This window comes from Lactuca serriola, chromosome 3 (genome assembly GCF_051521515.1).
Source record: "Lactuca serriola cultivar US96UC23 chromosome 3, Lser_US96UC23_V15, whole genome shotgun sequence".
Taxonomy (NCBI): Eukaryota; Viridiplantae; Streptophyta; class Magnoliopsida; order Asterales; family Asteraceae; genus Lactuca; species Lactuca serriola.
Window position 1 is genome coordinate 9,684,138 of NC_136410.1, and position 10,865 is coordinate 9,695,002.

At 35.5% G+C, this 10,865-nt stretch overlaps 1 protein-coding gene across 1 annotated transcript; it reads right to left on the reverse strand.

Annotated features, from left to right (window-relative positions):
• Positions 1-1,057: 1,057 nt before the first annotated feature.
• LOC145091433 (putative LRR receptor-like serine/threonine-protein kinase At1g63430) lies at positions 1,058-4,667 on the reverse strand. Its single transcript, XM_079029145.1, has 12 exons — positions 4,197-4,667; positions 3,860-3,992; positions 3,694-3,765; positions 3,479-3,622; positions 3,239-3,388; positions 3,038-3,154; positions 2,633-2,955; positions 2,347-2,552; positions 2,135-2,267; positions 1,904-2,061; positions 1,601-1,816; positions 1,058-1,485 (listed from the first exon to the last, which is right to left on the reverse strand). The coding sequence occupies exons 1-12, from the start codon at positions 4,279-4,281 to the stop codon at positions 1,240-1,242; spliced, it is 1,983 nt and encodes a 660-aa protein (XP_078885271.1). The 5' UTR covers positions 4,282-4,667; the 3' UTR covers positions 1,058-1,239.
• Positions 4,668-10,865: the final 6,198 nt, after the last annotated feature.

The following is a 10,865-nucleotide window of genomic DNA, read 5'->3' on the forward strand; positions in this document are numbered from 1 at the left end:
CTAAATCCGATTTCAAGGGATCTTCCATATCGGTCGGTATCTCACTGGTGGTTGTGGGCGGCGAAGGGTTATGGGCAGTGACCAGCGACCATGACTTCTTAAGTAACATCTCATGCTCTACGGGGATCGATCCTAAAAAACCATTTCTATTGAGCTGCAACTAAAAGAAATCTATATGGAACGAGGGTACGAGATCAAGAAAGAAAACTACATGTGTGTATGATATACCAAGGGAAGGAAGCTGAAAAAGAAAAGAATGTATGCGTGAGTTATAAACCATAAAAAAGAAAGAAAAGAAATCAAAAGGGCATAACTATCTATTTAAGTTTTTTTTGACCAAAAACCAAAAAAAAAAAAAAAAAAAAAAAAAAAAAAAAAAAAAAAAAAAACCCTTAATTTTGGACATTCCTTGCAAGCTAAAAACTTTTTGGAACCTATCCAAAAAAAATTTAATACCACAGGACCAAATTTACTGTTTTATCATATTCAATTCATTTCAACAAAGAACAAGTCAACAAGTGACATATTCTCATTTGTCTTCACTCTTTTCCAAATAGGTTGTTTTATAACCTAATTTTTTGATTTTTGTTCTAATTTTATGATGTTTTAGACTTGTATTTACGTTATTAACTTACTTTATGAATAGTAGATTAGATGCTTAATTCTATTTGTGAACTATAATTAGTTGACTTATTGTTATTGAGTGAAATAAAACCTAAGTATAATGTGCCTAGGGCATTTGATATATTGGATTATAGTTTATAAATCAAATAAAACCAAGAATAAATTTGGTTTACGATTCAGTTTGCAATTAAACTGGTTCTAATAAACCTAACCTTCGTTCAAAAAAAATAAACCTAACCCAAATATGTTTGGTTAGATCCTTTTCAATTACGGCGGTTCAAATCCGATGCAAACCGAATTTATTTTCTTTGTTATCATCTTATGAATACATGTCATAAAAATTATATCTATTCCATCTTGAGAACATGATATCTTAAACCAAATTATATTTTGCTAAAAGTTATTTTCTTCCAAATCAAAAACCCTAAATTGGTTAAAAAAAAATATTTTGCCATTATGAAATTCACCTTGTGCTCTTTTATGAAGCCAAAATTTACAACTCCTCATCAAAAGATGAAGAAATCAAGAAGCTTTAATCCAATGCTAATAAGATGGTTGGTATATATGATCATCAGGACTAGGATTTACAGTATGTTAGGTTTTATAGGAGTCGGGTCAAGACGAAAGTGCAAGCTCAGCCCACGCTAACGATGATGCCATGAGCTCTGATGAACCCGATATGTCAAGTTTCCTTTCCAACATCGCACACACTTCTTGCATTGTTACTTTATCTCTAGGCCTTACATGAATGCAAATAGTCACCACCTCACGTATCGCTTCAAGATCTTCCTCTCTAAGATGCTTCAACGCAGGATCCACAACTGATGCCATCTTCTCTGGATCTTCAAGATAATCTTTCGCCTGTTACCAATGTCAAAAACATCACTGATCCGTTCATTGAATCAAGAAACCAAAAAAAAAAAAAAAAAAAAAACTCAGAAACTACTGATCATTTTGCTATATGATGATTTCATACCCAGTCTACTAGAAACCCCTTGTCTTTTGAGATTGGAGGGCGTCCGCTAATGATTTCCAACAGAAGAACACCGAATGCAAAGATGTTACCCTGTATATCCAAATGGCGTGCTTCTAATGAACACGGTTGAACACACATAGCCCCTTCACTGCTGATAGGACGAGAGTTGTTCTCTGATCTTGTAAGAATCGTTTTCCAACTCTCAAAATCTACTAGCTACAAGCATCAACAAAACGAAGATGTAACTACAAAATCCCCAATGGGACAGATTGCAAAAAAAAAAAAAAAGGTTTGAAGTGTTACCTTTGGTGAAAAATCATCAGTGAGATATACTGCGCTAGAGTTCAACTCCGATATAGTAAATGGAGGATCAATTTCCGTGTGAAGATACTTTAGACCTTTCGCGATTCCTATAACAATCGTCATTCTTCGTGTCCAACTTAGTTGACACCCTTGTTCGTCTACAGAAACAAAAGCATTCAATCATATTTCTCTATCATAAACCCTAAACCCTAAAAGGAATCGGAGACTTACAGTGGAGGTGTTCAGACAATGTCCCGTTTGACGCGTATTCAAAGACTAACATTCTTGTAAACGGAATACCTTCAATACAATACCCCAGCAGTTTCCCGATGTGTTGGTGATTTAGCCTTGCCAAATCTGCCACCTGATTGATATCGATAAAACTTGAGCAAAAGATCGAATCTTGAAAACATATATGAAAAACAAAGATTTCCCAGTTTTACCTCTTTCTGAAAATAAAGCTCAAGGTAGCTGGTCCAGTTTTCTTCCTGATTAGAAAGGGATATGACTGCGATTTCAGGGCCACCTTTCATGGTTCCTTTGTAAACTATACTATCCGATGAGGACCCAATAATGTTGCTAAAATCTTCACATGCAAATTCAAGTTCGTGTCGACTATATCTCCTAACATCCTTTAGCATATCAGTATCTGTATATCCAGAAAAGAAAAAGTTCATTTTTTTTTTCTTTATACAAACATCATAGAAAATGGAAGTTTTGGTTTCTTACCAACAATGATTGTCATACAGTCTTTGTCAGTTCCAGGTTTCTTCCATGGAATGATGCTCAATGGTTTCTCTTTACACCTGTGAAGAGCCATGAGAAGGGCTACAAGGAAGATCAACCCCGCTATCACTCCAGTCACTACTTCAAGAGCTAAAAGCCACGTGAGTTTTGAAGGATGAGGTTTGTGTTTGTGTTTGTGGTCAACTTCAGGACGATGTTTCATGCCTTCTGGCTTACGGGGGATAGCTGTTGAAGTAAAACCGCATTGTTCAGGAGCACGTGTTGTGATGCCTTTATACTTTATGCAGTTCCCCTGAAAGCTGGCCCTGTTATGGAAGAACGAAAGAAAATGAGATTAAAAAGAAAAACACAGAAAAGATGACGATGAAGAAGAAGAAAGAAAGGTACTTTGGAAGATATTCCAAGCATTTAGGAACGCTTCCAACAAGGTAGTTGTATGAGAAATCCGCAATTTTTAAAGGAGTTGCTCGACAGAATCCTAGGGCGTTTGTATTTGAAGCATACCTGTAACAGTCGATTCATATTTAGCAACGACATTTCTGGACAATGTAGATGCAATTAAAATCAATTGGAGCGTTTTAAACTTACATTCCTCTCATGGTTGAAGCAAAATCTGTAGAATTAGCACCAGGAACAGTTCCTTCCAGTTTATTTCTGTCCAATCGAAGCTCTTGAAGGTACTTAAGATTACCAAGCTCCAAAGGCATTTTTCCAGTCAGTGCGTTGGATTGTAAGTTTCTAACAAATGAAAATTAGCTTCACAGGTAAGAAAAAATCGTTGGATTTTATTTCTTGAAATGTGATGAAATTCCAGTCGAATAGACTCACATTTTGATAACGCTAACAAGATCGCCGATTTGACTTGGGATCGGTCCAGATAGCTGGTTCATCCCCAAATCTAAGATTTTCAAGTGCTTCAGCGTTCCAATTTCTTTGGGTATGGAACCGATGAGATTGTTACCATGTAATATCCTGCAAGTATGACCATTTCTTGATGAAAATCTTGATCTTTTATTATGTTCTTGAAGGTAAGATAAACATACAGTTCGTGCAAGAATGAGAGCTGAAACAGCTCTTCGGCTATGAATCCCTTTATGGAAAACCCAGAAATGTTTCTGCACAATCAAATTGAAAAACCATTGAATTAGCATCATTACATATATCATTTCCAAATAGGCAAATAGGAATCGAAGAGATAAAATCACTTACACTTTTCTAACATGATCATCAGAACAGTAAACACCAACCCAGTTACAAGGATCTGAATCTAAGCCATTCCAGTTTGACAAAACCAATAATGGGTCATCAAATATAGCTTCTTTGAACACTGTCAGAGCATGAACTGCAAATAAAAATAAAAATAAAATGTATAAATTTGGGGTTCTTGGGATAAACCCTACAGAATCATATGATCTTCCGCTAACTATTTTTTGAAATGCAACCCACATTGCTCATAATATATCCGATAAACATTACAAATACCTTCTAAAACCATTCAAGATCTATGAGAAACTACAAATCAAATGAAAGTATGAAAGTTACGTACCTTCTGTTGGTAGAACAGCATCACTAGTAGCAAGAAACAGTCCCAAACAAACACATATAAGTTGAAATGAAACCAATCGTTTCATTTTCTCTCTCTATCTCCTCTCTAACTCGTATCAAAACAGAAATTCCCGAGAAATCACTTTTAACCCCAGAAGAAGAATCAAATAATTTGGAGAAAATATAAATTTGTGTGAATCTTGAAAGAAAGAATCTTCCTTAAAACAAAATCAAGCACTGTGAAAGGAAGCTTGACGATTCCAAATGTGTGTGAATCTTTTTAACAGCAACCCACTGAACCAAATCAGTAGAAAAAGAAAGAAAGAGATGATTGGAAAGTGAAATTAAAAAGATTAAAGGCAATACCCAGATGAAGAAAACTTGAAGGCGAAGATAGATTTGGTGGCAATATTAGAGAAAACTTGAAGAAAATTACAGAGAAACGGCAAATGGAAATGAAGTGGAGATAGCGGATGAATTTTGTTAAGTGGGAATCTTTTATTTCTGTTTCCTGATTGATGAGAAATTAATAAATTGGCGGGTTTTTTTGGACTTTTTAATTTTAATTTTTGGGTAGATTATTTCCGTGCAGAAAATGAGGGTCTGTGAGAGAAAATACGAGATTGTTAATTTGTCGATCATTGTTAATTAGACGTGATATATTGAATTTTATGAGAATCATCATCCTCCTTAATAAATGAAGGTTTTTTTTGCCATATTTCAATCTCTCATGAGTTTTGACACTTGTCATTTTGTGGTATTTTTTAAATAAATATTATCCACTTGTCAATTTTTTGTTTGTTTCAATTTTTAAAATTAAAATCATAAACTTATATATGTAAAGTATTAAATATAATATATATGATATTAAATTGCAATAAATATGTTTCTTTCTTTCTTATTTTAAAGTTTTACATTAAAAAATATTTTTTGCTTATATTTTAATGTTTAATATTTTTTTAAATAAACTCGTGTAATACACGGGGCTCACACCTAGTCTACTATAATAAATGAAAGTTTTTTACCACATGTCCTCTTCTTATTTATTTGTACACATGGCATTTTCTAGAATTTTTAAAATTTTCTATTTTCCACTTGTCATTTTATTGTATTTTTCATTTTATTAAATTAAAATTTCACATTTAATATGTAAGGTAATATATATGTAAGGTATTTATTAGAAAGGGTTTATATCTACTCTAATAAATAAAAATCTTTTTGCCATATGTCACACTCTTATTGATTTGGCCACATGTCATTTTGTGGTTTTTTTTTCAATTAAATTTTTTCCACGTGGCATTTTGTAGTTTTTTTATTTTATCAATTTTCATATAATATTTAAATGTAATCTACTATAATAAATGAAAGTTTTTTACCACATGTCCTCTTCTTATTTATTTGTACACATGGCATTTTCTAGAATTTTTAAAATTTTCTATTTTCCACTTGTCATTTTATTGTATTTTTCATTTTATTAAATTAAAATTTCACATTTAATATGTAAGGTATTTATTAGAAAGGGTTTATATCTACTCTAATAAATAAAAATCTTTTTGCCACATGTCACACTCTTATTGATTTGGCCACATGTCATTTTGTGGTTTTTTTTTCAATTAAATTTTTTCCACGTGGCATTTTGTAGTTTTTTTATTTTATCAATTTTCACATAATATTTAAATGTAATAATTATAATAAATGCATATCAGTTCCATTTATTGACTTTCTTTTTAATTTTAAAATTTCTAAATTCAAACTTCATTAGTTTCCTTTGTTAAAAATTCTAAATTATTTATTATAAATTCAAAGTTTTAAATGTTTAGAATTTCATATTTAATTTTTTTTTCTTTTAAATGAACTCATGTAATACATGGGTTTTACACCTAATATGTAATGTATTCAATACATTAAAGTTTTATTAATTTTAATAATTCAAAATTTTTCTCATTTTTCTTATAAATTCAAACTTTTAATTAAATTTCATATTAATTTTTTTTAAATAAACTCATGTAATACATGGGTCTCACACCTAGTTTGCTAATATATCTAACTCAATTTTCGTCTCGTATTTATGTTATCTTATTTATTAAAAAAATTACCGTGTAATCGTGTTTATTAAATATCAAAAATCAAAATAAAGTATGCAAAATAGTGAAATTCCGTATGATTTACAATTGTTATGGAGCATCCATAATCCATTGAACTTTATATTGAATTTCATAGAGTTCAATAGATTGTCATATCATCTTTCTACAATCAATACAACTATATTATTTTTTTTATAATGCATTAAACTCTACAAAGTTTAATAGAATGTTACAAAATATGATTTATAGTAAATGTTTAAGAATTAAAATCTTTTATTTTTTTCATTGAAAAGTTCAATGGTCATTGAACTTCAAATTCATTAAATATCAATGTGGCATCTCACAATAATAGATTTTTATCCATTGAATGATACATAGATTTGTCACATCATTCAACTCTCTCATTGAACTCGTCATTGTGGATGCTCTTAGCAACAAAAACACAAAACGATAGTATGACTTATATACCATAAATATGTTAGTATTATTTTTGTACTATTATATATACTATTAAAACTTACCAGACTTATGAACAATAAACTGGTTGAGTCAGCTACGTCGTTTTTGGTCCTTATATCCTTCATCGCCTTATTCCAATGAGGACGAAGAGGTAAATAACACTTTAAACTAAATTCTCGCATCATTCATTACATACTCTTCGGGTATGTCAACTCAATCAAGTGGATCTTCTTACTCATGCCTCCACCATGTCTCTCAATTTCTTACTCAAGTCATGCTACCTTCTTCAAGGACAAACCCTTTTTGTGGATTGTTTTGTGTTGGAGACAGTGATCGTGCAAGTTAACGTGCTTAGTTTGAAGCGATTGACATCTCTAAAACCAATGAGTTTATAAATCATATTCATTGTGAATTTTGGTTTTACCACCGCCTTCACCCACCATCAGTTTGATGTATCTTTGCAATTATTGAGCGAAGCTCTAGAATTGCTTAAAGTAAAGAACCCTAATTTTATTTATTCTTATTATTTCAGCAAAGTTGGAAGTAAAAGATGATGAATAGGCTACCCTCTGATTACAAATCATAGTTTTCAAAACATTTTCCAAACATCAGAGTCTACCAAAATCATAAGTCATAAACAAGAGGACGTGTACGGTCACGCATTCGCCTTCCCGCGGTCATTCGAAGTACCTGAAAACATAACCCAAAAAATGTAAGCCAACGCTTAGTGAGTTCCCCCAAAGTACCGTCACATAAACATAATAAAAAACAACATGCAATATAGAGCTTTCATCCTGACTGGAACGCCATACCGGTCTACAGACTATCTGGAACACTCACAGAACCTTCAACATGACTGGAACGCCTCACTGGGCCTTTAGCCTATCTAGACCGTTCTTTGGGCCTTCAGCCTGACTGGTACACCTCTCAAGCCTGTAGTCTATCTGGGCCGCCTTGGGTATCTTGGCCTTCAATCCTCACTGGTCCTCCTCAACCCAACCACACATAACATGTCGACATATACATAACAAATAAACATACATATAACCAGCTAACAGACAATCATGTAGATATACAAATCACTAAGCATATCATCATCCTATATACCAAGATACAGATCTAACAGATCACTACAACATGATAACATATTATCACATAACAGGATATATAATCCAATCGGCCGGTCTTGGTGTCTTCGACCCACAAGTACAACAAGGACAACTCACCTCACAGACTGGACAAAAGTTAATGAGGTCTCGACGCCGAATCTCAGCTCTAATCATCACCTATCCAACCAATTGACCAATCACAATCAAAATCCCAAAATTCCCTAAGGTCAAACATGATCATATTCAAACCGGTCAAATCAACTGAGTCAACCCAGCCGAGTCAACTCAACCCAGTCACCACATAATGAGTACGCGGGGCGTACTCCAAATGTATGTTGGGCGTACTCGCATGTTAACCACCATCGGGGTGGTTAACCTCATATGCAGGACATACTCCAGGTACGCGGGGCATACTCCTAGAAGCTCAAAATCTCAATAAGTGCTTAATGGCTTAAGCACCCACGTTCATTTTTCAGATCCATGGCTAAAATACCCTCAAGATTCATAAAGTTTCCAACTTTATGATTTTGCATGTCCATTAAGTGCTTAACTCAACTTCTTAATGCATTAAGACCTAAATGATGCATGGAGCAAAACCAACCATTTGGAACCCAATTTTATGACTCAAGACCCTTCCAAAGGTCTGAAAGGGCAGCTTAATGGGTCAATAACATGCTATGTTCATGAATCATCATTTTCGGACCAAAAAGTGACTTAAAAGAGCAAAAACCTAGATCTACCAGATGAAATGTGAGGCCTTAAGGATGCTTAAATATGAGCCAAAATCCTAAAATTAGGGTTTGCATGTTGTCAATGTACCTTTACCAAAGGTAGCTCCTTGTTTCGCAATACCTTCATCTTCTTTTCCAGGATAGCCACCGGTCTCTCAACATAGTTCGGGCACTCATCGACCTTAATATCATCCAACGGAACCACTACCTTGCTGTCCAATACACATTTCCCCAACTGAGAGACATGGTAAGTGTTGTGGATCTGACTAAGCTCGCTCAAAAAATCCAACCTGTAAGCCACCTTGCCCACCCTAGAAATTACCTAAAAAGGTACAATAAATCGGGGACCTAATTTCCCCCTCTTCTGAAGCGTATCACACCCTTCCGAGCGAGACCTTCAGGAGCACCATATTGTCGACCTAAAACTCCAACTCCGATCGGCACTGGTTGGCATAGCTCTTCTGTCGACTCTGAGTGGTCTGTAGTCTCTTCCTAATCTGTTGGATAATCTTCATGGTCTGAAGGACTACTTTGTTCCTTCTTATAACCCTATGACCAACCTCTCACCAACAAACTGGGGTACGGCATCTCCGACCATACAAGAGCTCAAATGGCAGAGCACCAATGTTGGACTGATAACTGTTGTTGTGGGAGAACTCCGCAAGAGGTAGGTAGAAATCCCAACTCCCACCAAAATCAATAACACATACCCACAACCTATCCTCAAGGTTTTGTATAGTCCGCTCATTCTGGCCGTCAGTCTGCGGATGATATGTAGTGCTAAAATGCAACCTCGTACCCAGTCCCTCATGGAAATTCTGCCAGAAATGGTAAATGAACCAAATACCTCAGTCTGAAACAATGGAGACCGAAATCCTATGATGAGAAACTATCTCCGGAACATACATATCAACCAACTTTTTGGTCGAAGAGCTCTCCCAGATGGCCAAAAAGTGGGCACTCTTGGTCAATCGGTCCACGATGACTCATATAGTATCAAAACCCTTGGGCATCTTCGGCAACTTGGTGATAAAATCCATGGTGATTTGTTCCCACTTCCACATGGGAACCTGAGTCAAACGACCCCCTTTCTTGTTCCAAAACTTTCGTTTCTTGGGTAGTACCTCTCCTTTGTCGCGGGAGTTCTTAGGTTTCTGATTTTGGGTGTCCTTTCAGGAACACACCTGTTGGTGTCCTTGGTTGCCACTGGGGTTGGTACTGCTGGCACCGCTCCCGTTTCCGTTTGTGTTGATAGTGTTAAGTTGTGCCATTACGGATGACACAACGGCTGTTATGGTGGCTTGAAATGTAGTGAGGTCCATTTGTAGTACTGGTGTTTCGCCGGTAAGCTAGTTACTTCCTTGTTGCGACATGATTTCGTTGTATGATATGAAACGGGTTTGTAAGTAACTATTATTGTTGCTAGTGGTATCTCATCTATATTTGTGTGTGTGTATATATATATATATATATATATATATATATATATATATATATACACACATATTAACTACATGTTTTGTTGCATGATTCCCAAAAGTTTCGATCACATCATCAAAATGTACTTATGGTGGCAAGTAGTAGGTATTGTACGAACGTTAAGTTATCAAATAGAACACAACCGTCAATATATTAAGTTGCTTCGGGTTACAGGGGTCTTGGAGGGTGCACCTCACTTGATTCACTACTACTAGTTGTGATGAAATATGTAATAACCTAATACATAGTGTGAGCAGTGTAGTCACTAACTCACTTGGAAATACTAGCCTATCATAATTTGAAATGGTGCACAAGGTGCCCAACTATTTCACTCATTTCGCGAGTGGCCTCCTCCGCTCTCTGTTCTGCTAAGGCTACCCTGGCCTCAGCTGCAAGGATCTATTGTCTCATGGTGGGCACTTCTTCCTCTAAAGAGTGTAGACAGTCTGTAAGGTCCTCCTGCTCTCCTTGCTGGTTCAGTATTGTTCCTAAATGGTGTTCTTGTTCTTCGCGGAGGTGTCGAATTCGCATTGTCGCATTCCGGGCTTCGCATCCAATCTTCATTACTTCATGATGGAGAGCCTGAACTTAGGTGTCTAGACGGGCTATTTGTGGTACAATTGGAGGTATTGCTTGATTTATGAGGGTTCTGGGGCCCGGGGTATGGTGTATTGGGTGTATGCCTAATGCGGATCGTCGGCCGTCTCCTCTAGCCCAAGCACGTAGCTGGGTTGCCCTTTGTGGAGGTGCATAGTGGACAAGGTAGACGTCAGCAACGAAGCTTGCCCTTACATGGGAAATATTTTCT

Bases quoted from the DNA above. Each gene is read 5' to 3' on its own strand.
- LOC145091433 (XM_079029145.1), bottom strand. From the start codon at position 4,281: ATGAAACGATTGGTTTCATTTCAACTTATATGTGTTTGTTTGGGACTG. The intron at 3,993-4,196 runs GTACGTAACTTT...TTTTATTTGCAG, and splicing joins TGCTGTTCTACCAACAGAAG to TTCATGCTCTGACAGTGTTC. The intron at 1,486-1,600 runs GTATGAAATCAT...CATTGGTAACAG, and splicing joins AGGGGTTTCTAGTAGACTGG to GCGAAAGATTATCTTGAAGA.